We start from the raw sequence: 22193 nt of genomic DNA, 5'->3' as shown, positions 1-22193 counted from the left end.
CCCCCCTTTCCCAGCCCCTAAACTTGCTTAAAAACCTGATCCATCTCCAGCTTTTTCCAGTTCTGACGAAGGGTCATCGACCTGAAACGTTAACTCTGTTTCTCTCTCCACAGATGCTGCCTGACCTGCTGAGTGTCTCCAGCATTTTCTGTTTTTATTTCAGATTTCCAGCATCGGCAGTATTTTCTTTTTGTAATAGATTGTTTTTTGTTGGGTAAAGGTATTAATGGTTACAGAACCAAGGTGGATAGATGGAGTTAAGATACAGATCAGCCCTGATCTCATTGAATGGAGGAACAGGCTGGAGGGGCTGAATGGCCTCCTCCTGTTCCGATGATCCTAGAAAGTACAGAATGGGGAATGGAGAAGTTTAGCATTTGTCTGAAAATAAATTCTAGCGGGGTGTTGCATCCCAGATCAGACGGGATTTATAAAATCTAACAGCAGTTCAGTTCATGTCTCCGAGAGCCGGGCGGGGCTGGCTTGTTGGTGAGAGTGTGGGGGAGGCTGAGGATTCGGGGCTGGCCTGTTGGTGAGAGTGTGGGGGAGGCTGAGGATTCGGGACTGGCCTGTTGGTGAGAGTGTGGGGGAGGCTGAGGATTCGGGGCTGGCCTGTTGGTGAGAGTGTGGGGGAGGCTGAGGATTCGGGACTGGCCTGTTGGTGAGAGTGTGGGGGAGGCTGAGGATTCGGGGCTGGTCTGTTGGTGAGAGTGGGGGGGAGGCTGAGGATTCGGGACTGGCCTGTTGGTGAGAGTGTGGGGGAGGCTGAGGATTCGGGGCTGGTCTGTTGGTGAGAGTGGGGGGGAGGCTGAGGATTCGGGGCTGGCCTGTTGGTGAGAGTGGGGGGGAGGCTGAGGATTCGGGGCTGGTCTGTTGGTGAGAGTGTGGGGGAGGCTGAGGATTCGGGGCTGGCCTGTTGGTGAGAGTGTGGGGGAGGCTGAGGATTCGGGGCTGGTCTGTTGGTGAGAGTGGGGGGGAGGCTGAGGATTCGGGGCTGGTCTGTTGGTGAGAGTGGGGGGGGAGGCTGAGGATTCGGGGCTGGTCTGTTGGTGAGAGTGTGGGGGAGGCTGAGGATTCGGGGCTGGTCTGTTGGTGAGAGTGTGGGGGAGGCTAAGGATTCGGGGCTGGTCTGTTGGTGAGAGTGGGGGGGAGGCTGAGGATTTGGGACTGGCCTGTTGGTGAGAGTGTGGGGGAGGCTGAGGATTCGGTGCTGGTCTGTTGGTGAGAGTGTGGGGGAGGCTGAGGATTCGGGGCTGGCCTGTTGGTGAGAGTGGGGGGGAGGCTGAGGATTCGGGGCTGGTCTGTTGGTGAGAGTGGGGGGGGAGGCTGAGGATTTGGGGCTGGCCTGTTGGTGAGAGTGGGGGGGAGGCTGAGGATTCGGGGCTGGTCTGTTGGTGAGAGTGGGGGGGAGCCTGAGGATTCGGGGCTGGTCTGTTGGTGAGAGTGGGGGGGAGGCTGAGGATTCGGGGCTGGCCTGTTGGTGAGAGTGGGGGGGAGGCTGAGGATTCGGGGCTGGTCTGTTGGTGAGAGTGTGGGGGAGGCTGAGGATTCGGGGCTGGCCTGTTGGTGAGAGTGGGGGGGAGGCTGAGGATTCGGGGCTGGTCTGTTGGTGAGAGTGGGGGGGAGGCTGAGGATTCGGGACTGGCTCCTCCCTTTCGCTCAGACGCTGTGGAACCGCAGACACCCAGTGAAAGGGAAGCTGAGCGAGGGGCAGGTGTGAATTGCCAAGCAATGTCTGCTCAGACCGCCGGCCAGGTGACGGAGCGACAGCCACAGGGTCGGAGACTATAAATAAAGTGGGAGCGAAAGCGGATTGACAGAAGTCTGGGATCCTGCACAGCACAGAGTGGGTGAAGGTGAGGCTAGCAGAAGGCGGCGACCCTCGCTCTTTAAATCCTCTTTTATCCCAAAGAGTTTAAAAAACTTTTAGAATTGTTTTTCAAAAGTTAGCAAAACTTCTAAAAGTTGGAATAATTATTGGAAATAAATCGAGTTCTTTATTCCAATTAAAAAAATACATTTATTTTTCTGAACAGTTTTTGTTTCCTTAAAAATTGCTGATTCCAATTTTTTTTAAACATTATTTCGCGGATTATTTCTCTTTGTGGTTTTATCTCGTTCAGTCTTGTCTGACCTCTTCAAATCTCTCCCCGAATCAGTTGAGAATGGGAATCCAGACAAGGGATTAATGTGTAATTTAACAGCGTGTCTTTCATTCTCCCTCCTCGAATTCCGCTTCCATTGAGTTTAAGGGAATATTGTGAATTGTAATCAGTGATGCCCTGGTGTCTTGTTGAAGGTGAGAATCGCTCCGACTGTGCGCTTGTTATTCACTGCGGGAACTCTCTCCCCAGATGCTGGGATCGGGGCAGAAGTTCATCCACATCCTCCTCCTGCTGAGCTTCATGGGCAGGAGTGACGGGACAACACCGGGGACTGAGGCGACTGAAGAGGTAACGAGAGAGACAGAGACTGGGAGAGAGAGAGAGAGAGAGAGACTGGGAGCGAGAGAGAGGGAGAGTGAGACTGGGAGTGATAGAGAGAGAGACTGAGGGAGAGAGAGAGACAGACTGGGGGAGAGGGAGAGAGACTGGGAGGGAGGGAGACTGGGAGAGAGAGACAGTGAGAGAGAGAGAGAGAGTGACTGGGGAAGAGTGAGAGAGAGAGAGAGAGACTGGGAGTGAGAGAGAGAGACTGGGGAAGAGCGAGAGAGAGAGAGACTGGGAGCGAGAGAGAGAGACTGGGGAAGAGCAAGGTTGAGACAGAGATGCATTTCCTCCTAAAATGCGAAAAATTCAACACAACAAGAAACATATTATTTGACAAGCTCAGCCAAACAACCCCAGATTTCAAAGAATTGGATGACCTGTCAAAATTAAGATTAGTCCTGGGAGAAGGAGACAGACCATACCTTGGTGCCAAATATGTAACAACGTGTCACAACCTGAGGACTGTTTAAAATTAATACTGAATGTACCCAACGATGTTCAACGACTGTTTAAATTAATATTGTTTAAACTAATATTGTATATACCCAACGAAGGTCAAAATTGTTTGACACCTACAGAATGTTGGAAAACTGTACTTTTTGTTATGTAAGCTTTGGCAATATGGTTCCCTGTAAACTTTCATGCCAATAAAGCATTTGAATTGAATTGAATTGAATTGAGTGAGAGAGACTGGAAGTGTGAGAGAGAGACTGGGGAAGAGAGGGGGAGAGTGAGACTGGGAGTGATAGAGAGAGAGACTGAGGGAGAGAGAGAGACAGACTGGGGAGAGAGAGAGAGACTGGGGGTGAGAGAGAGTGGGGGGAGAGAGACCAGTGACCATTAAATCTAAGAAAAGAATATATATACAGTACATTATATGTGTGTATATTTATGTATACATGGGCATATTTGTCTATACACTGTATGTCTAGATCTGCGTTTATGTGTTCAATTATACATGTATTTCTGTGCTTTGGCAACATAAGATGTATCTTGTCATGCCAATAAAGCAAATTGAATTGAAATTGAATTGAATTGAGTGAGACGGGGAGAGAGAGAGAGAAAGAGAGACTGGGAGAGAGAGAGAGAGTGGGGGAAAGAGAGAGAGAGACTGGGAGAGAGAGAGAAACTGGGGGAGAGAGAGAGAGAGAGAGAGACTGGGGGAGAGAGAGAGAGAGACTGGGGGAGAGAGAGAGAGAGAGAGAGAGAGACTGGGAGAGAGAGAGAGAGAGAGAGACTGGGAGAGAGAGAGAGAGAGAGACTGGGAGAGAGAGAGAAACTGGGAGAGAGAGAGAGAGAAACTGGGGGAGGGAGAGAGAGAGAAACTGGGGGAGAGAGAGGGACTGGGGGAGAGAGAGAGAGAGACTGGGGGAGAGAGAGAGAGAGAGAGAGAGACTGGGAGAGAGAGGGAGAGACTGGGGAGAGAGTGGGAGGGAGAGCGTCTGGGAGAGCGACTGGGAGAGAAAGAGAGAGACGGGGAGAGACGGGGAAGAGACGGGGAGAGACAGAGAGAGAGACTGGGAGACACAGAGAGAAAGCGACTGGGGGAGAGAGTGGGAGAGAGACTGGGGGAGAGAGAGAGACTAGGAGAGACAGAGAGTGGGAGAGAGAGAGACAGAGAGACTGAGGGAGAGGGAGACGAGAGAGAGAGAGAGAGAGAGAGAGGCGCTGGGAGAGAGAGAGAGAGATTGGGAGAGAGAGGCAGAGAGAGAGAGAGAGAGAGTGAGACTGGGAGACAGAGAGAGGGAGAGACAGAGACGGGGGGTGATAGGGTGTCTGGGAGTGTGTGTGTGTGAGAGAGAGAGACTGTGAGTGAGTGGGTGTGTAGTTCAGCGTGAGTGCGTGTGTAAGAACATGTGAGTGAGTGATTGACTTGAGTCTGTGATTGTAAGTGTGAATGCAAGAGTGAGTGTGATTTTGACTGAATGCGAGTGCGTATTAATGTGGAACTGTATATTGGTGTGAGTGTGTGTGTGAGTGAGACTGTGTGAATCTGTGTGAGTGTGTGTGAGTGTGGAGATTGATAAGATCAGGCAGAGAAAATACAGAAAATAAGAAAAAGGGAAATGGAGAGAGACGGTCGAAATGTAGAGATAGAGGGAGCGCGGCGTGTGGTGTAGTACAGAGACACCGTGAAGTGTTGGGTTCAAACCCTGAGCTGTGCCAAGCTATCTAACTTATCTATCTAAGGGGTGATTTGATAGAGGTGTACAAGACTATGACGGGTTTGGATAGGTTAGACGGGGAAAGGCTGTTCCCACTAGTTGATGGTACAACGACTAGGAGACACAGATTTAAGGTTTTGGGCAAGAGATACAGGGGGGACGTGAGGAAAACTTTTTTTACGCAGCGAGTGGTGAGGACCTGGAACTGGCTGCCGATGGAAGTGGTGGAAGTGGAGACACTCGATGTTTTCAAGGGGAGACTGGATAGGCACTTGAGGGAAATAAATCTGCAGGGCTACGGGGATAGAGCGGGGGAATGGGACTGACTGGATTGCTCTACAGAGAGCGGGCACGGGCTCGATGGGCTGAATGGCCTCCTTTTGTGCTGTAATGACTCTATGACTCTGATTCTATGATTCTTCAAAATAGTGCCTGTGGGATATTTTATGTCCCCCTGAAAGGGCAGGCGGGGGGTCGGCTTAATGTCTCAGCTGAGAGACGGCCCCTCAGAAAGTGCGGCGATCCCTCAATACTGCCTCTCCGACAGAGCAGCACTCCCTCAGTACTGCCTCTCTGACAGTGCAGCGCTCCCTCAATACTGCCCCTCCGACAGTGCGGCGATCCTTCAGTACTGCCTCTCCGACAGTGCAGCGCTCCCTCAATACTGTCCCTCCGACAGTGCGGCGCTCCCTCAGTACTGCCCCTCCGACAGTGCGGCGATCCTTCAGTACTGCCCCTCCGACAGTGCAGCGCTCCCTCAGTACTGCCTCTCCGACAGTGCGGCGCTCCCTCAATACTGTCCCTCCGACAGTGCGGCGCTCCCTCAGTACTGCCCCTCCGACAGTGCAGCGCTCCCTCAGTACTGCCTCTCCGACAGTGCGGCGCTCCCTCAATACTGCCCCTCCGACAGTGCGGCGATCCTTCAGTACTGCCTCTCCGACAGTGCAGCGCTCCCTCAATACTGCCCCTCCGACAGTGCGGCGATCCTTCAGTACTGCCTCTCCGACAGTGCAGCGCTCCCGCAATACTGTCCCTCCGACAGTGCGGCGCTCCCTCAGTACTGCCCCTCCGACAGTGCAGCGCTCCCTCAGTACTGCCCCTCCGACAGTGCGGCACTCCCTCAATACTGCCCCTCCGACAGTGCGGCGATCCTTCAGTACTGCCTCTCCGACAGTGCAGCGCTCCCTCAATACTGCCCCTCCGACAGTGCGGCAATCCTTCAGTACTGCCTCTCTGACAGTGCAGCGCTCCCTCAATACTGCCCCTCCAACAGTGTGGCGATCCTTCAGTACTGCCTCTCCGACAGTGCAGCGCTCCCTCAATACTGCCCCTCCGACAGTGCGGCGATCCCTCAATACTGCCTCTCCGATAGTGCAGCGCTCCCTCAGGACCGCCCCTCCGACAGTGCAGCGCTCCCTCAGGACCGCCCCTCCGACAGTGCAGCACTCCCTCAGTACTGCCCCTCCGACAGTGCAGCACTCCCTCAGTACTGCCTCTCCGATAGTGCAGCACTCCCTCAGTACTGCCTCTCCGACAGTGCGGCGCTCCCTCAATACTGCCCCTCCGACAGTGCGGCGATCCTTCAGTACTGCCTCTCCGACAGTGCAGCGCTCCCTCAATACTGCCCCTCCGACAGTGTGGCGATCCTTCAGTACTGCCTCTCCGACAGTGCAGCGCTCCCTCAATACTGCCCCTCCGACAGTGCGGCGATCCCTCAATACTGCCTCTCCGATAGTGCAGCGCTCCCTCAGTACTGCCCCTCCGACAGTGCAGCGCTCCCTCAGTACTGCCCCTCCGACAGTGCGGCGCTACCTCAGTACTGCTCCTCTGACAGTGCGGCGCTCCCTCAGTACTACTCCTCTGACAGTGCGGCACTCCCTCAGTTCTGCCCCTCCGACAGTGCGGCGCTCCCTCAGTACTGCCTCTCCGACAGTGTGGCGCTCCCTCAGTACTGCCTCTCCGACAGTGTGGCGCATCCTCAGTACTGCCTTTCCGACAGTGCGGTGCTCCCTCAGTACGGCCCCTCTGACAGTGCAGCGCTCCCTCAGTACTGCCTCTCCGGCAGTGCGGCGCTCCCTCAGTACTGCCCCTCCGACAGTGCAGTGCTCCCTCAGTACTGCCTCTCCGACAGTGCGGCGCTCCCTCAGTATTGCCCCTCTGACAGTGCTGCACTCCCTCAGTACTGCCCCTCCGACAGTGCAGCGCTCACTCAGTACTGCCCCTCCCACAGTGCAGCGCTCCCTCAGTACTGCCCCTCCGACAGTGCGGCGCTCCCTCAGTACTGCCCCTCTGACAGTGCGGCGCTCCCTCAGTACTGCCCCTCCGACAGTGCAGCGCTCCCTCAGTACTGCCTCTCCGGCAGTGCGGCGCTCCCTCAGTACTGCCCCTCCGACAGTGCAGCGCTCCCTCAGTACTGCCTCTCCGACAGTGCAGCGCTCCCTCAGTATTGCCCCTCTGACAGTGCTGCACTCCCTCAGTACTGCCCCTCCGACAGTGCAGTGCTCCCTCAGTACTGCCTCTCCGGCAGTGCGGCACTCCCTTAGTACTGCCCCTCCGACAGTGCAGCGCTCCCTCAGTACTGCCTCTCCGACAGTGCGGCGCTCCCTCAGTATTGCCCCTCTGACAGTGCTGCACTCCCTCAGTACTGCCCCTCCGACAGTGCGGCGCTCCCTCAGTACTGTTCCTCCGACAGTGCGGCGCTCCCTCAGTACTGCATCTCCCACAGTGCGGCGCTTCCTCAGTACTGCCCCTCCGACAGTGCGGCGCTCCCTCAGCACTGCCCCTCTGACAGTGCGGCGCTCCCTCAGTACTGCCCCTCCGACAGTGCGGCGCTTCCTCAGTACTGCCCCTCCCACAGTGCGGCGCTCCCTCAGTACTGCCCCTCCGACAGTGCGGCGCTTCCTCAGTACTGCCCTTCCGACAGTGCGGCGCTCCCTCAGTACTGCCCCTCCCACAGTGCGGCGCTCCCTCAGTACTGCCCCTCCCACAGTGCGGCGCTCCCTCAGTACTGCCCCTCCGACAGTGCGGCGCTCCCTCAGTACTGCCCCTCCGACAGTGCGGCGCTCCCTCAGTACTGCCCCTCCCACAGTACAACACTCCCTCAGTACCAAACTGAAGTGTTAGCCTGGATTTCTGTGCTCAAGTCTCTGGAGTGGGTCTCAAACCCACAACTCTCTGACTCAGAGGCGAGGGTGCGGTCCACTGCGCTCGGGGACACCGTATTCCAGGAAGGATTTCGCCTTTGGGGGAAACATGTTGGAGGAGATGGGTAAGAAACAGTTCAAAATAGATATTTCCCCGGGGAATTAAATTGCATGAAATAAATCTTTGATGACACTTTTGCATTCAAAAGTATTTTTCTTAGCTTTTTGGAGGCAAACATTTTCAGCCAAGTTTTGGTTTAAAAGTTGACTCTTATAGTTTGTAATATATCTTTGTGCGTTTACTTCGAACCGATACAATGAGAAATTCTAACTGTCGTTGTTCTGGGACTTGGTATAGAAACGAGAAGACTTTGATCTTCAAAGAGTTAAACCTTTCCCGTCCTCCGACCTCTCCCCTTGGGCCGAGGCAGTTCCGACATCAACATCTGTGGAAGTGAGCGACTCGGGTCCGTCAGACTGGCTTCCCCTCCTCAACCACCTCGCCGGTCCTCACACTGACGTCGCGGCGAAGAAAAGGAAGAGGAGTGTTGCCCGTTCAGGTTTCCGTTTGAACAGGAGCTCCGTCAAGCCCAAATTCTTCAAGCCCAAACAGCGGTGAGTCTGTCACATCCCCTCTTCAGAAAGGTCCTTCCAACCAGATCCTGATGGGTCATTGTGAATGTGAAGTGATTCATTTTAGTAGGAAGAATGAGGAGAGGCAATATAAACTAAATGGTGCAATTTTAAAGGGGGTGCAGGAACAGAGAGACCTGGGGGTGTATGTACCCCAATCATTGAAGGTGGCAGGACATTTTGGGAAGGCTGTTAAAGCAAACAGAATTCTTTGCTTTATAAATTGAGGCAGAGAGCACAAGAGCAAGGAAGTTTGCAAAATCTTTATGAAACACTGTTCAATTCTGGGCACTGCACTTTAGGAAGGATGTCAAGGCTTGACGAGGGTGCAGAGGAGATTTACTAGAATGGCACCAGGCATGAAAGTCTTCAGTCATGTGGAGAGGCTGGAGAAGCTGGGGTTGTTCTCCGTAAAGCAGAGAGTTGATCGAGGTGTTCAAAATCATGAAGGGTTTGGATAGAGTAAATAAGGAGAAACTGTTTCCAGGAGCAGAGGGAGGGAATTCCAGAGCTTAGGACGTAGATGGTGAAGGCTCAGCCGCCAATGGTAGGGCGAAGGGAGTGAGGGGTACACGAGGTCAGAGTTGGAGGAACGCAGAGTTCTCGGAGGGTTGTAGGGCTGGAGAAGATTACAGAGATAGGGAGAGGCGGGGCCAGTTGAAGTTAGTCTCTGTGGCAGGGTAGATAAAATTCAGTCCCAGTTCATGTCTCCAATTGGAAAGTAGATGTATGGCTATTGGACTGGGCTGTGCTTCGATCTATAGCCACAACGCTCGTCATTGAGGCTCACGTGTGACGAACGGTCACTTGGGTGAGGTGCCAGGGAGAAATGGACGGCAAAAATAAGATCATTTGTGTCGTAACAACTTGGTGTAAAGTCCGAAAAAAACAAAATTGAATCGCCAGCAAACAATGGTGGAATATTGAAGGGTGGGGTGGGGGTGTTGGGTGGGGTGGGGTGTTGGGTGTGGGGGTGTGGGGTGGGGGGGAGTGGGGAGGGTGGGGGGGGTGGAGTGGGGGAGGGTGGGGGGGGAGTGGGGGTGTTGTGTGGGGGGGTGTTGGGTGGGGTGGGGGGGGTGGTGGGGGGAGTGGGGGAGTGGAGTGGGGAGGTGTTGGGTGGAGTGGGGGAGGGTGGTGGGGGGAGTGGGGGTGGTGGGGTGGGGGAGTGGGGGTGGGGTGGGGGGGATTGGGGTGGTGGGGGGGGGGGTGTAGGGAGAGTCAACACCGAGACTGAGATCAATAGATTTTTGTTGCATCAGGGTATCAAGGAATATGGATCAACAGCGGGTAAATGGAGTTAGGTCACAGTTCAGCCATGATCTAATTAAATGGCGGAAACGGCTCAAGGTGCTGAATGGCCTCCCCCTGTTCCTATGTTCTTAGACACAGTCCAGGTCTCTGGAAGGTAGTGAAGTTGATTCTTTGATGGCTGGTTCCAATAAAAGTGACCATGAAGCTGTCAGATTGTCATAAAAACCCAACGGCTTCACTGATGTCCTTCACGGAAGGAAACCTGCCATCCTCAACCGGTCTGGGCCTACACGTGAGTCCAGACCCCACAGCAATGTCGTTGACTCTTAACCTGCCCTCTGAAGTGGCCCAGCAAACCACTCTGTGCATCAAACCTGGGTCACTGGAGATGGGTGTTAAATGCCGGCCTTCCCAGCGACGAACTCATTCCAAGAATGAACAATGAACAGAGCATATTCGGGTGGATTATTTCACTTGGAATCAAATCCGAGTATGAAATTGGCCATCTCTAGAAGGAGTCTTTTCCTGAAGACAAGCAAATCCATGGGCTAGAATCTGAAATAAAGCACGAATCCTGACATAGACGACCATAGCAGACATTGATCCACAGGATAGGCACTCAGATAAAGTGGCTAAGTTGATAAACAACCTATTTTACAAAAAGGGCTGAATATTTTCTGACCCACTGTCCCAGAGTGTGAAGGGACAGTGTGTGACCCACTGTCCCAGAGTGTGAAAGGACAGTGTGTGACCCACTGTCCCAGAGTGTGAAAGGACAGTGTGTGAACCACTGTCCCAGAGTGTGAAAGGACATTCTGTGACCCACTGTCCCACAGTGTGAAAGGACAGTGTGTGACACACTGTCCCAGAGTGTGAAAGGACAGTGTGTGACCCACTGTCTCAGAGTGTGAAAGGACAGTGTGTGACCCACTGTCCCAGAGTGTGAAAGGACAGTGTGTGACCCACTGTCCCAGAGTGTGAAAGGACAGTGTGTGACCCACTGTCCCAGAGTGTGAAAGGACAGTGTGTGACCCACTGTCCCAGAGTGTGAAAGGACAGTGTGTGACCCACTGTCCCAGAGTGTGAAAGGACAGTGTGTGACCCACTGTCCCAGAGTGTGAAGGGACAGTGTCTGACCCACTGTCCCAGAGTGTGAAAGGACAGTGTGTGACCCACTGTCCCAGTGTGTGAAGGGACAGTGTCTGACCCACTGTCCCAGAGTGTGAAAGGACAGTGTGTGACCCACTGTCCCAGAGTGTGAAAGGACAGTGTCTGACCCACTGTCCCAGAGTGTGAAAGGACAGTGTCTGACCCAGTGTCCCAGAGTGTGAAAGGACAGTGTGTGACCCACTGTCCCAGAGTGTGAAAGGAAAGTGTGTGACCCACTGTCCCAGAGTGTGAAAGGACAGTGTCTGACCCACTGTTCCAGAGTGTGAAAGGACAGTGTCTGACTCACTGTCTCAGAGTGTGAAAGGACAGTGTCTGACCCACTGTCCCAGAGTGTGAAAGGACAGTGTGTGACCCACTGTCCCAGAGTGTGAAAGGACAGTGTGTGACCCACTGTCCCAGAGTGTGAAAGGACAGTGTGTGACCCACTGTCCCAGAGTGTGAAAGGACAGTGTGTGACCCACTGTCCCAGAGTGTGAAAGGACAGTGTGTGACCCACTGTCCCAGAGTGTGAAAGGACAGTGTGTGACCCACTGTCCCAGAGTGTGAAGGGACAGTGTCTGACCCACTGTCCCAGAGTGTGAAAGGACAGTGTGTGACCCACTGTCCCAGTGTGTGAAGGGACAGTGTCTGACCCACTGTCCCAGAGTGTGAAAGGACAGTGTGTGACCCACTGTCCCAGAGTGTGAAAGGACAGTGTCTGACCCACTGTCCCAGAGTGTGAAAGGACAGTGTCTGACCCAGTGTCCCAGAGTGTGAAAGGACAGTGTGTGACCCACTGTCCCAGAGTGTGAAAGGAAAGTGTGTGACCCACTGTCCCAGAGTGTGAAAGGACAGTGTCTGACCCACTGTTCCAGAGTGTGAAAGGACAGTGTCTGACTCACTGTCTCAGAGTGTGAAAGGACAGTGTGTGACTCACTGTCCCAGAATGTGAAAGGACAGTGTCTGACCCACTGTTCCAGAGTGTGAAAGGACAGTGTGTGACCCACTGTCCCAGAGTGTGAAAGGACAGTGTCTGACCCACTGTCCCAGAGTGTGAAAGGACAGTGTGTGACCCACTGTCCCAGAGTGTGAAAGGACAGTGTGTGACCCACTGTCCCAGAGTGTGAAAGGACAGTGTCTGTCCCACTGAACCCTTGTATTATCTTGGCCGTGGTCTTGGGTGTTTATTGGGCTACCTCAGTGGAGCAGTGGAATCGGATTCAGGTGCTCGGACCTATTGGTGTTTCTCCGCCATGGTTTCCCGATGCTTCCGCTCCATCCTTTAATTCTTTTTGTTCCTCACAGGAAAGTTCCAGATGTTCGCAGTAGACGGACCGATTTCCCGATAGATCGGATTGGCCGCATCTCCCTACCGAAGCTCAGATACAGACAAGGTACAACATTAACCCTGACACGACCCCCTTCACCTGCTGATGATTGTCACTCTCCCAGATATTACTACAATCCCGGCTTAAAATTAGAGCCAGTCCATTCAGGTGTGATTTCAGGAAGCACTTCTTCACAGAAAGGGTAGTGAAATCTGGACTGTGAGCGTGACACCGTGACAGCGCAGACCCAGAGCGCGAGCCCGACCGTGTGACAGCGCAGACTCAGAGCGCGAGCCCGACAGCTCAACTGCACAGACCCAGAGCGCAAGCGCGATACCTCGACACACAGACCCAGAGCACGAGCCCGACACCACGACAGCACAGACACAGAGCGCGAGCCTGACACCGTGACAGCGCAGACCCAGAGCGCGAGCCCCACACTGTGACAGCACAGACACGGAGCGCGAGCCCGACAATGTGACAGCGCAGACCCAGAGCGCGAGCCCGACACTGAGACAGAGCAGACCCAGAGCGCAAGCCCGACACCGAGACAGCACAGACCCAGAGCGCGAGCCCAACAGCGCAGACCCAGAGCGCGAGCCCGACACCGAGACAGCACAGACCCAGAGCGCGAGCCCAACAGCGCAGACCCAGAGCGCGAGCCCGACACCGAGACAGCGCAGACCCAGAGCGCGAGCCCAACAGCGCTGACCCAGAGCGTGAGCCCGACACCGAGACAGCGCAGACCCAGAGCGCGAGCCTGACACCGAGACAGCGCAGACCCAGAGCGCGAGCCCAACAGCGCAGACCCAGAGCGCGAGCCCAACACCACGACAGCACAGACCCAGAGCGCGAGCCCGACAGCGCAGACCCAGAGCACGAGCCCGACAGCGCAGACCCAGAGCGCGAGCCCGACACCGTGACAGCGCAGACCCAGAGCGCGAGCCCAACACTGAGACAGCGCAGACCCAGAGCGCGAGCCCGACACCGAGACAGCGCAGACCCAGAGCGCGAGCCCAACAGCGCAGACCCAGAGCGCGAGCCCAACACCACGACAGCACAGACCCAGAGCGCGAGCCCGACAGCGCAGACCCAGAGCACGAGCCCGACAGCGCAGACCCAGAGCGCGAGCCCGACACCGTGACAGCGCAGACTCAGAGCGCGAGCCCAACACTGAGACAGCGCAGACCCAGAGCGCGAGCCCGACACCGAGACAGCGCAGACCCAGAGCGCGAGCCCAACAGCGCAGACCCAGAGTGTGAGCCCAACACCACGACAGCACAGACCCAGAGCGCGAGCCCGACAGCGCAGACCCAGAGCACGAGCCCGACAGCGCAGACCCAGAGCGCGGGCCCGACACCGTGACAGCGCAGACCCAGAGCGCGAGCCCAACACTGAGACAGCGCAGACCCAGAGCGCGAGCCCGACACCGAGACAGCGCAGACCCAGAGCGCGAGCCCGACACCGAGACAGCGCAGACCCAGAGCGCGAGCCCAACACTGAGACAGCGCAGACCCAGAGCGCGAGCCCGACACTGAGACAGCGCAGACCCAGAGCGCGAGCCCAACAGCGCAGACCCAGAGCGCGAGCCCAACAGCGCAGACCCAGAGCGCGAGCCCGACAGCGCAGACCCAGAGCGCGAGCCCGACACCGTGACAGTGCAGACCCAGAGCGCGAGCCCAACACTGAGACAGCACAGACCCAGAGCGCGAGCCGGACACCGCGACAGCGCAGACCCAGAGCGCGAGCCCGACACGGAGACAGCGCAGACCCAGAGCGCGAGCCCGACACCGTGACAGCGCAGACCCAAAGCACGAGCCCGACACCTCAACAGCACAAACCTAGAGCGCGAGCCCGACCACGTGACAGCGCAGACCCAGAGCGTGAGCCTGACACTGAGGCAGCACAGACTCAGAGCGCGAGCCTGACACCGAGACAGCGCAGACCCAGAGCGCGAGCCTGACACTGAGGCAGCACAGACTCAGAGCGCGAGCCTGACACCGAGACAGCGCAGACCCAGAGCGCGAGCCTGACACTGAGGCAGCACAGACTCAGAGCGCGAGCCTGACACCGAGACAGCGCAGACCCAGAGCGTGAGCCTGACACTGAGACAGCACAGACCCAGAACGCGAGCCCGACACCGTGACAGCGCAGACCCAGAGCGCGAGCCTGACACCGCGACAGCGCAGACCCAGAGCGTGAGCCTGACACCGAGACAGCGCAGACCCAGAGCGCGAGCCTGACACCTCGACAGCGCAGACCCAGAGCGCGAGCCTGACACCTCGACAGCGCAGACCCAGAGTGCGAGCCCGACACTGAGACAGCGCAGACCCAGAGCGCGAGCCTGACCTCTCGACAGCGCAGACCCAGAGCGCGAGCCTGACACCTCGACAGCGCAGACCCAGAGCGCGAGCCCGACACCGAGACAGCGCAGACCCAGAGCGCGAGCCTGACCTCTCGACAGCGCAGACCCAGAGCGCGAGCCTGACACCTCGACAGCACAGGCCCAGAGCGCGAGCCCAACACCGAGACAGCGCAGACCCAGAGCGTGAGCCCGACACTGAGACAGCGCAGACCCAGAGCACGAGCCTGACCTCTCGACAGCACAGGCCCAGAGCGCGAGCCTGACACCTCGACAGCGCAGACCCAGAGTGCGAGCCCGACACTGAGACAGCGCAGACCCAGAGCACGAGCCTGACCTCTCGACAGCGCAGACCCAGAGCGCGAGCCTGACACCAAGACAGCACAGGCCCAGAGCGCGAGCCCGACACCGAGACAGCGCAGGCCCAGAATGCGAGCCCCACACCGAGACAGCGCAGGCCCAGAGCGCGAGCCCGACACTGAGACAGCACAGGCCCAGAGCACGGGTCCGACACTGAGACAGCGCAGACCCAGAGCGCGAGCCCCACACCGTGACAGTGCAGATCCAGAGCGCGAGCCCGACAGCGCAGATCCAGAGCGCGAGCCCGACAGCGCAGACCCAGAGCGCGAGCCCCACACCGCGACAGCACAGACCCAGAGCGCGAGCCCGGTAACAAGTCAGTGCCTTCAGAAGAAGACGGGAGGAAATTCGAGGGGAAAAGTCTCGGAATATTTCGATGTTCTGATATATTTTCTTTGCCTCTTTTCACAGTTCGAGGTCCAGGGCAAGATTCGAACTCGCGGATCAGTTAAAGTTTATCAGCAAAGTGTGGCCGATTTCCACGAGACCTGCCTGTTGCTGCTTCTGACTTTTGTTTTGTTGTTGTATCGATATCCTTCTCAATCTGGAATGTGTCAATAAACTCGAGAAGCTCCTGTTAACGTATCCTCACCATTAAATGAGTTTGGAAAATAAGAAAGATTTGTATTTCTACAGCACCTCTCACCACCTCAGGACGTCCCAAAGCGCTTTACAGCCAATGAAGTACTTTTGAAGTGTAGTCACTGTTGGTAATGTAGGAAACACGGCAACCAATTTGCGCACAGCAAGCTCCCACAAACAGCAATGTGATAAATAGCCCGATAATCTGTTTGTGAAATAACAACAGAAAATGCTGGAAACACTCCGCAGGTCAGGCAGCATCGAGGAGAGAGAAACAGAGTTAACGTTTCGAGTCGAGGACCCTTCGTCAGAACTGGGAAAGGTTAGAGAAGAGAGATTTTTAAGCAAGGACAGGGAGGAGGGGAGGAAAGGACAAAGGGAAGGTCTGTGATAGGGTGGAAGGCAGGAGAGATTGACTGACAAAAGGGATGTTGGTGCGAGGCAAAAGGAGATGGTAATGGGACAAGTGAAACAAAAGATGGCTCAAGATGATGTGTGAATGATGATGGCAGCAACATTAACAGCTACCATGTGAGTAAACAAGAGAAAAAAGAAAGACATACAGGGGCCGAGGTTATGATCTGAAATTGTTGAACTCGATATTGAGTCCGGAAGGCTGTAAAGTGAGGTGCTGTTCCTCGAGCTTACGTTGAGCTTCTGTGGAACAATGCAAGAGGCCGAGGACAGTGAGGTCTGAGTGGGAGTGGAGCGGAGAATTAAAGTGACAGGCCACCGGAAGCTCAGGGTCACCTTTACGGACTGAACGGAGGTGTTCCACAAAACAGTCACCCAACCTGCGTTTGGTCTCCCCAATGTAGAGGAGACCGCATCGTGAGCAGCGAATACAGTATACTAAATTGCAAGAAGTACAAGTAAATCGCTGTTTCACCTGGAAGGGGTGTTTGGGGCCCTGGACAGTGGGAAGGGAGGGGGTAAACGGGCAGGTATTGCATCTCCTGCACTCGCACGTGAAGGTGCCGGGGGAAGGGGTGCTGGGGGTGATAGAGGAGTCGACCAGGGTGTCGCTGAGGGAATGGTCCCTTCAGAATGCTGAAATGGGAGGTGAGGGGAAGATGTATTTGGTGGTGGCATCACGCTGGAGGTGGCACAAATGGCGGAGGATGATCCGTTGAATGTGGAGGCTGGTGGGGTGGCAGGTGAGGACATAGAAACATAGAAGATAGGAGCAGGAGTAGGCCATTTGGCCCTTCAAGCCTGCTCCGCCATTCAATGAGATCATGGCTGATCATCCAAATTCAGTACCCTGTCCCTGCTTTCTCCCCATATCCCTTGATCCCTTTAGCCTTAAGAAATATATCCAACTCTTTCTTGAATATATTTAATGAACAGGCGTCCACCGCCCTCTGTGGCAGAGAATTCCACAGGTTCGCCACTCTCTGGGTGAAGAAATTCCTCCTCATTTCAGTCCTAAATGGCTTACCCCTTATCCTTAGACTATGACCCCTGGTTCTGGACTCCCTGGCCATCAGAAACATCCTTCCTGCATCTAGTCTGTCCAGGCCTGACAGAATTTTATAGGTTTCGATGAGATCCCCTCTCAATCTTCTAAACTCCAGTGAGTATAAGCCCAATCGACACAATCTCTCCTCGTACGTCATTCCTGCCATCCCAGGTATCAGCCTGGTGAATCTTCGCTGCACTCCTTCCATGGCAAGAACGTCCTTCCTCAGGTAAGGCGACCAAAAGTGCACACAATACTCAAGGTGCGGTCTCACCAAGGCCCTGTACAACTGTAGCAAGACATCCTTGTTCCTGTACTCGAACCCTCTTGCTACAAAGGCCAACATACCATTTGCCTTCTTAACCGCCTGCTGCACCTGCATGCTTACCTCCAGCGACTGGTGCACAAGAACACCCAGGTCTCTTTGCACTTCCCCTTCTCCCAATCTATTGCCATTCAAATAATGATCTGCCTTCCTGTTTTTGCTACCAAGGGGAACCCTATCGTGGTTCTGGGAGGGAGGGGAAGGGGTGAGAGCAGAAGTGTGGGAAATGGGACGGACACGGTTGAGGGCCGTGTCAACCACAGTAGAGGGGAATCCTCGGTTGAGGAAAAAGGAAGTCATGTCGGAAGCACTGCTGTGGAAGGTGGCATCGTCAGAGCAGATGCGGCGGAGACGGAGAAACTGGGAGAATGATCTGTTTGTGATGTTGGTTATAAATGCAAAATCTTTCTTGCTGTTTGTGGGATCTTTTCATAGCATTATACAGTATAGCACAGAAACAGTCCCTTCGGTCCAACTGGTCCGTGCCGGTGTTTCTGCTCCACACGAGCCTCCTCTCACCCCTCTTCATCTCACCCCATCGACATATCCTTCTATCCCTTTCTCCCTCATGTGTTTATCCAGCTTCCCCTTAATTACATCTATACTATTCGCCTCAACCACTCCCTGTGGTAGCGAGTTCCACATTCTCACCACTCTCTGGGTAAAGAAGTTTCTCCTGAATTCCCGATTGGATTTATTAGTGACTATCTTATATTGATGGCCTCTAGTCTGGTCTCGCCCACAAGTGGAAACATCTTCTCTAGGTCTACCCTATCAAACCCTTTCATAATCTTAAAGACCTCGATCAGGTCGCCCCTCAGTCTTCTCCGCCTGTTCAATCTTTCCCGATAGGGTAAAATTAAGAGCCGGGATTAAAAACTAAATGTTCAAAAAGAGGGAGCTGATTGGTGAGTATCTGGTACGTGTTTTTACTCGGCTTTCTTCAAGTTTTTACGTTTATTCCAGCTAGGTTAGTAAATAGTCTGTTAATTCGAGGTATGGCAGGGCAGCTCACACCCGTGGAATGCACATCCTGTGCCATGTGGGAAGTCCTGGACACCTCCCGTGGTCTGGACGACCACATGTGCGGGAAGTGTCGCCAGCTACAGCAGCTCGAGCACCGGGTTACGGAGCTTGAGCGACGGCTGCAGTCACTGCTTTGCATCCGCGAGGCTGAGAGCGACGTGGATAGCACGTTTCGGGAGGTGGTCACCCTGCAGCTTAAGAGTGTGCAGGCAGAGAGGGAATGGGTGACCGTCAGACAGAAGAGGAGGACCAGGCAGGTAGTGCATGAGTCTCCTGAGCCCATCTTGCTCACCAACCAGTATTCGGTGCTGAGTACTAGTGAGGGCCATGGTTCCTCTGGGGAGTGCAGCCAAAGCCAAGTCCACAGCACCATGGAAGGCTCAACTGCACAGGCAGGGGGAGAAGAGGAGAGGGAGAGCAATAGTGATAGGGGTTTCAATAGTTAGGGGAGCAGACAGGCTTTTCTGCGGCAGCAGACGTGACTCCAGGATGGTATGTTGCCTTCCTGGTTCCAGGGTCAAGGATGTCACTGAACGGCTGCAGGGCACTCTGAGGGGGGAGGGTGAACAGCCAGAGGTCATGGTCCATATTGGTACCAACGACATAGGTAGGAAGAGGGATGAGGTCCTGCAGGCAGAGTTTAGGGAGCTAGGGGAGAGGTTAAAAAGCAGGACCTCAAAGGTAGCAATCTCCGGATTACTCCCGGTGCCACATGTTGGTACGGTGTAATGAGAAAGGGCTAATCAATAATCTTGTGGTAAAGGGGCCTTTAGGGACAAGTGGCCATAATATGATTAAATTTTACATTAAGTTTGAGAGTGATGTAGTCCAATCTGAAACTAAGGTCTTCAATCTAAACAGAGGAAACTACAAGGGTAAGAGGGACAAGTTGGCCATGGTAGATTGGGAGACTACACTAAAAGGTATGAAGGTGGACATACAATGGCTAACTTTCAAGGAAATAATGCATAATTTGCAACAAACATATATTCCTCTAGGGCATAAAAACCCAAAAGGAAAAGTGATCTAACCATGGCTAACAAAAGAAATTAAAGCTAGTATTAAGTCAAAGGAGGAAGCTTATAAAGTTGCCAGAAAAAGCGGTCAGCCTGAGGATTGGGATCTTTTTAGAAATCAGCAAAGGGGGACCAAGAAATTGATAAAGAAAGGGAAAATGGAATATGAGCACAAACTAGCAAAAAATATAAAAACGGATTGTAAAAGCTTCTATAGATATGTGAAAGGGAAAAGACTGGCGAAGGTAAATGTAAGTCCTTTACAGTCAGAAACGGGAGAATTTATAATGGGGAATGAGGAAATGGCAGAGAAATTAAATAAATACTTTGTTTCTGTCTTCACGGAGGAAGACACAAAAAACCTCCCAGAAATACGAGAAAACCAAGGGTGTGGCGAGAATGAGGAACTTAAAGAAATTATTATTAGTAAAAAAACAGTACTAGCAAAATTAATGGGACTAAGAGTCGATAAATCCCAAGGACCGATGACCTACATCCTAGGGTTTTGAAAGAGGTGGCCATTGGGATAGTGGACGCATTGGTTGTTATCTTCCAAAATTCTATAGATTCTGGAACAGTTCTTGCAGATTGGAGGATAGCAAATGTAACCCCTCTATTTAAGAAAGGAGGGACAGAGAAAACGAGGAACTGCAGACCTGTTAGCCTCACATCAGTAGTTGGGAAAATGCTGGAATCTATTGTAAAGGATGCAATAACTGGGCACCTAGAAACTAATAGTAAGATTGGGCAGAGTCAACATGGATTTATGAAAGGGAAATCCTGTTTGACAAACCTATTGGAGTTCTTTGAGGATGTAACTAGTGGAGTAGACAAAGGGGAACTGGTATATGTGGTGTATCTGGATTTTCAGAAGGCCTTTGATAAAGTCCCACACAAGAGGTTGGTGAACAAAATTAGGGCACATGGAATTGGGGGTAATATACTAGCATGGATTGAGAATTGGTTAACAGACAGAAAACAAAGAGTAGGGATAAACGGATCTTTTTCAAGATGGCAGGCTGTGACTAGTGTGGTACCACAAGGATCGGTGCTTGGGCCCCAGCTATTCACAATCTATATCAATGATTTGGATGAGGGGACTAAATGTAACATTTCCAAATTTGCTGATGATACAAAGCTAGGTGGCAGTGTCAGTTGTGAAGAGGATGTGAAGAGGCTTCAAGGGGATCTCGACAGGCTCAGTGAGTGAGCGAGAACATGGCAGATGGAATATAATGTGGATAAATGTGAAGTTATCAAGTTTGGTAGAAAAAAACAGAAAGGCAGAGTATTTCCTAAGTGGTGAAAGATTGGGGAATGCAGATGCTCAAAGGGACCTGGGTGTCCTTGTACATGAGTCACTGAAAGTGAATGTGCAGGTGCAGCAAGCCATTAGGAAGGCAAATGGTATGCTGGCCTTCATTACAAGAGGATTTGAGTACAGGAGTAAAGAAGTCTTACTCCAATTATATACGGCCTTGGTGAGACCACACCTGGAGTACTGTGTACAATTTTGGTCTCCTTACCTAAGGAAGGATATACTTGCCATAGAGGGAGTGCAATGAAGGTTCACGAGATTGATTCCTGGGATGGCGGGACTGTCGTATGAGAAGAGATTGAGTAAACTAGGCCTGTATTCCCTTGAATTCAGAAGAATAAGAGAGGATCTCATTGAAGCATACAAAATTATTACAGGGTTCGATAGGGTGGATGCTGGGAGAATGTTTCCCTTGGCTGGGGAGTCTAGAACCAGGGGCCACAGCCTCAGGATAAAGGGTAGGCCATTAAGGACTGAGATAGAAGAAATTTCTTCACACAGAGGGTGGTGAATCTTTGGAATTCTCTACCCCAGAGGGCTGTGGAGGCTCAGTCATTGGGTATATTCAAAACAGAAGTAGATAGATTTCTGACTAGTAAAGGCATCAAGGGATATGGCGATAGGGCCGGTGAATGGAGTTGAGGCAGAAGATCAGCCACGATCTCATTGAATGGCGGAGCAGGCTGTAAGGGCCGAATGGCCTACTCCTGCTCCTATTTCTTATGTTCTTATGTGCTAGTGAGTAGAGAAATAGGAAGATAGAGCAGATGAATGTGTGGCTGGAGAGATGGTGTAGGAGGGAGGGCTTTAGATTCCTGAGGAATTGGAACTGTTTCTGGAGGAGGTGAGACCTCTACAAGCCAGACGGGTTGCACCTCAACGGGAACGGGACCAATATCCTCGCGGGAGGGTTTGCTAGTGCTGTTGGGGAGGGTTTAAACTAGCTTGGCAGGGGGATGGGAACCTAAGTATAGAGTCAATAGGGAGGGAAGAAAAACTGGAATTGGAAAACAAAAATGTAGAAAGTAAATTGGAAGGACAGAAGAATCAAGGGCTAGATAGTAGTCAACAAGGAGGTTTGCCTGTACTAAATGGTATATACTTCAATGCAAGGTGTTAGATCCGTGTATCTTGATGTTGTGTGTCCTTCAATAACTAGACACGAGACTGCAGGGAACAATCAACAGGTGTTTACTGGATGAGGGTTACTCTAAAACTAAGCGTACAGATCCCTACTCAGGGTTTATATACAGGTGTAGTCACTGCCGGTACTACAGTATACAGGAGCTGTAAAAAGTAGTTCTCCCCTTAAAGGTACATACACTACAATTCCTCCCCTTTTAGATTAACAGTACCATAACATTCATTTAACACTTAACACTTTTAACATGCACATTAACTGAAAATAGTCCATTTATAAATTCAGTCTTTGGGGCGGCTTCCTGATCCTTTCTGGATAGCGCCTTTCCTGAGTGTCTTGCTCTTGGTGCGGAGGCCCCCTGTCGTCGGTTGGTTCATCAGCTTCCGATGCTACTGTTTCTGGGGTAGATGCTACCTGTATGTCGGGTTCATCACCAGGTGCGC

General features: G+C 53.3%; 1 protein-coding gene across 1 annotated transcript; it reads left to right on the top strand.

The window, feature by feature from the left end:
• Positions 1-1554: 1554 nt before the first annotated feature.
• Positions 1555-15499, top strand: LOC147115377 (uncharacterized). Its single transcript, XM_085989406.1, has 5 exons — positions 1555-1856; positions 2355-2453; positions 8156-8412; positions 12136-12224; positions 15292-15499. The coding sequence occupies exons 2-5, from the start codon at positions 2355-2357 to the stop codon at positions 15330-15332; spliced, it is 486 nt and encodes a 161-aa protein (XP_085845532.1). The 5' UTR covers positions 1555-1856; the 3' UTR covers positions 15333-15499.
• Positions 15500-22193: the final 6694 nt, after the last annotated feature.

The sequence above is a fragment of the Somniosus microcephalus genome, chromosome 6 (assembly GCF_052327205.1).
Source record: "Somniosus microcephalus isolate GS21.2 chromosome 6, FLI_Smic_1.0, whole genome shotgun sequence".
NCBI classification, from domain to species: Eukaryota; Metazoa; Chordata; class Chondrichthyes; order Squaliformes; family Somniosidae; genus Somniosus; species Somniosus microcephalus.
Note: the sequence above shows the minus strand (reverse complement) of the source record. Positions and strands in the feature narration are given on the sequence as shown.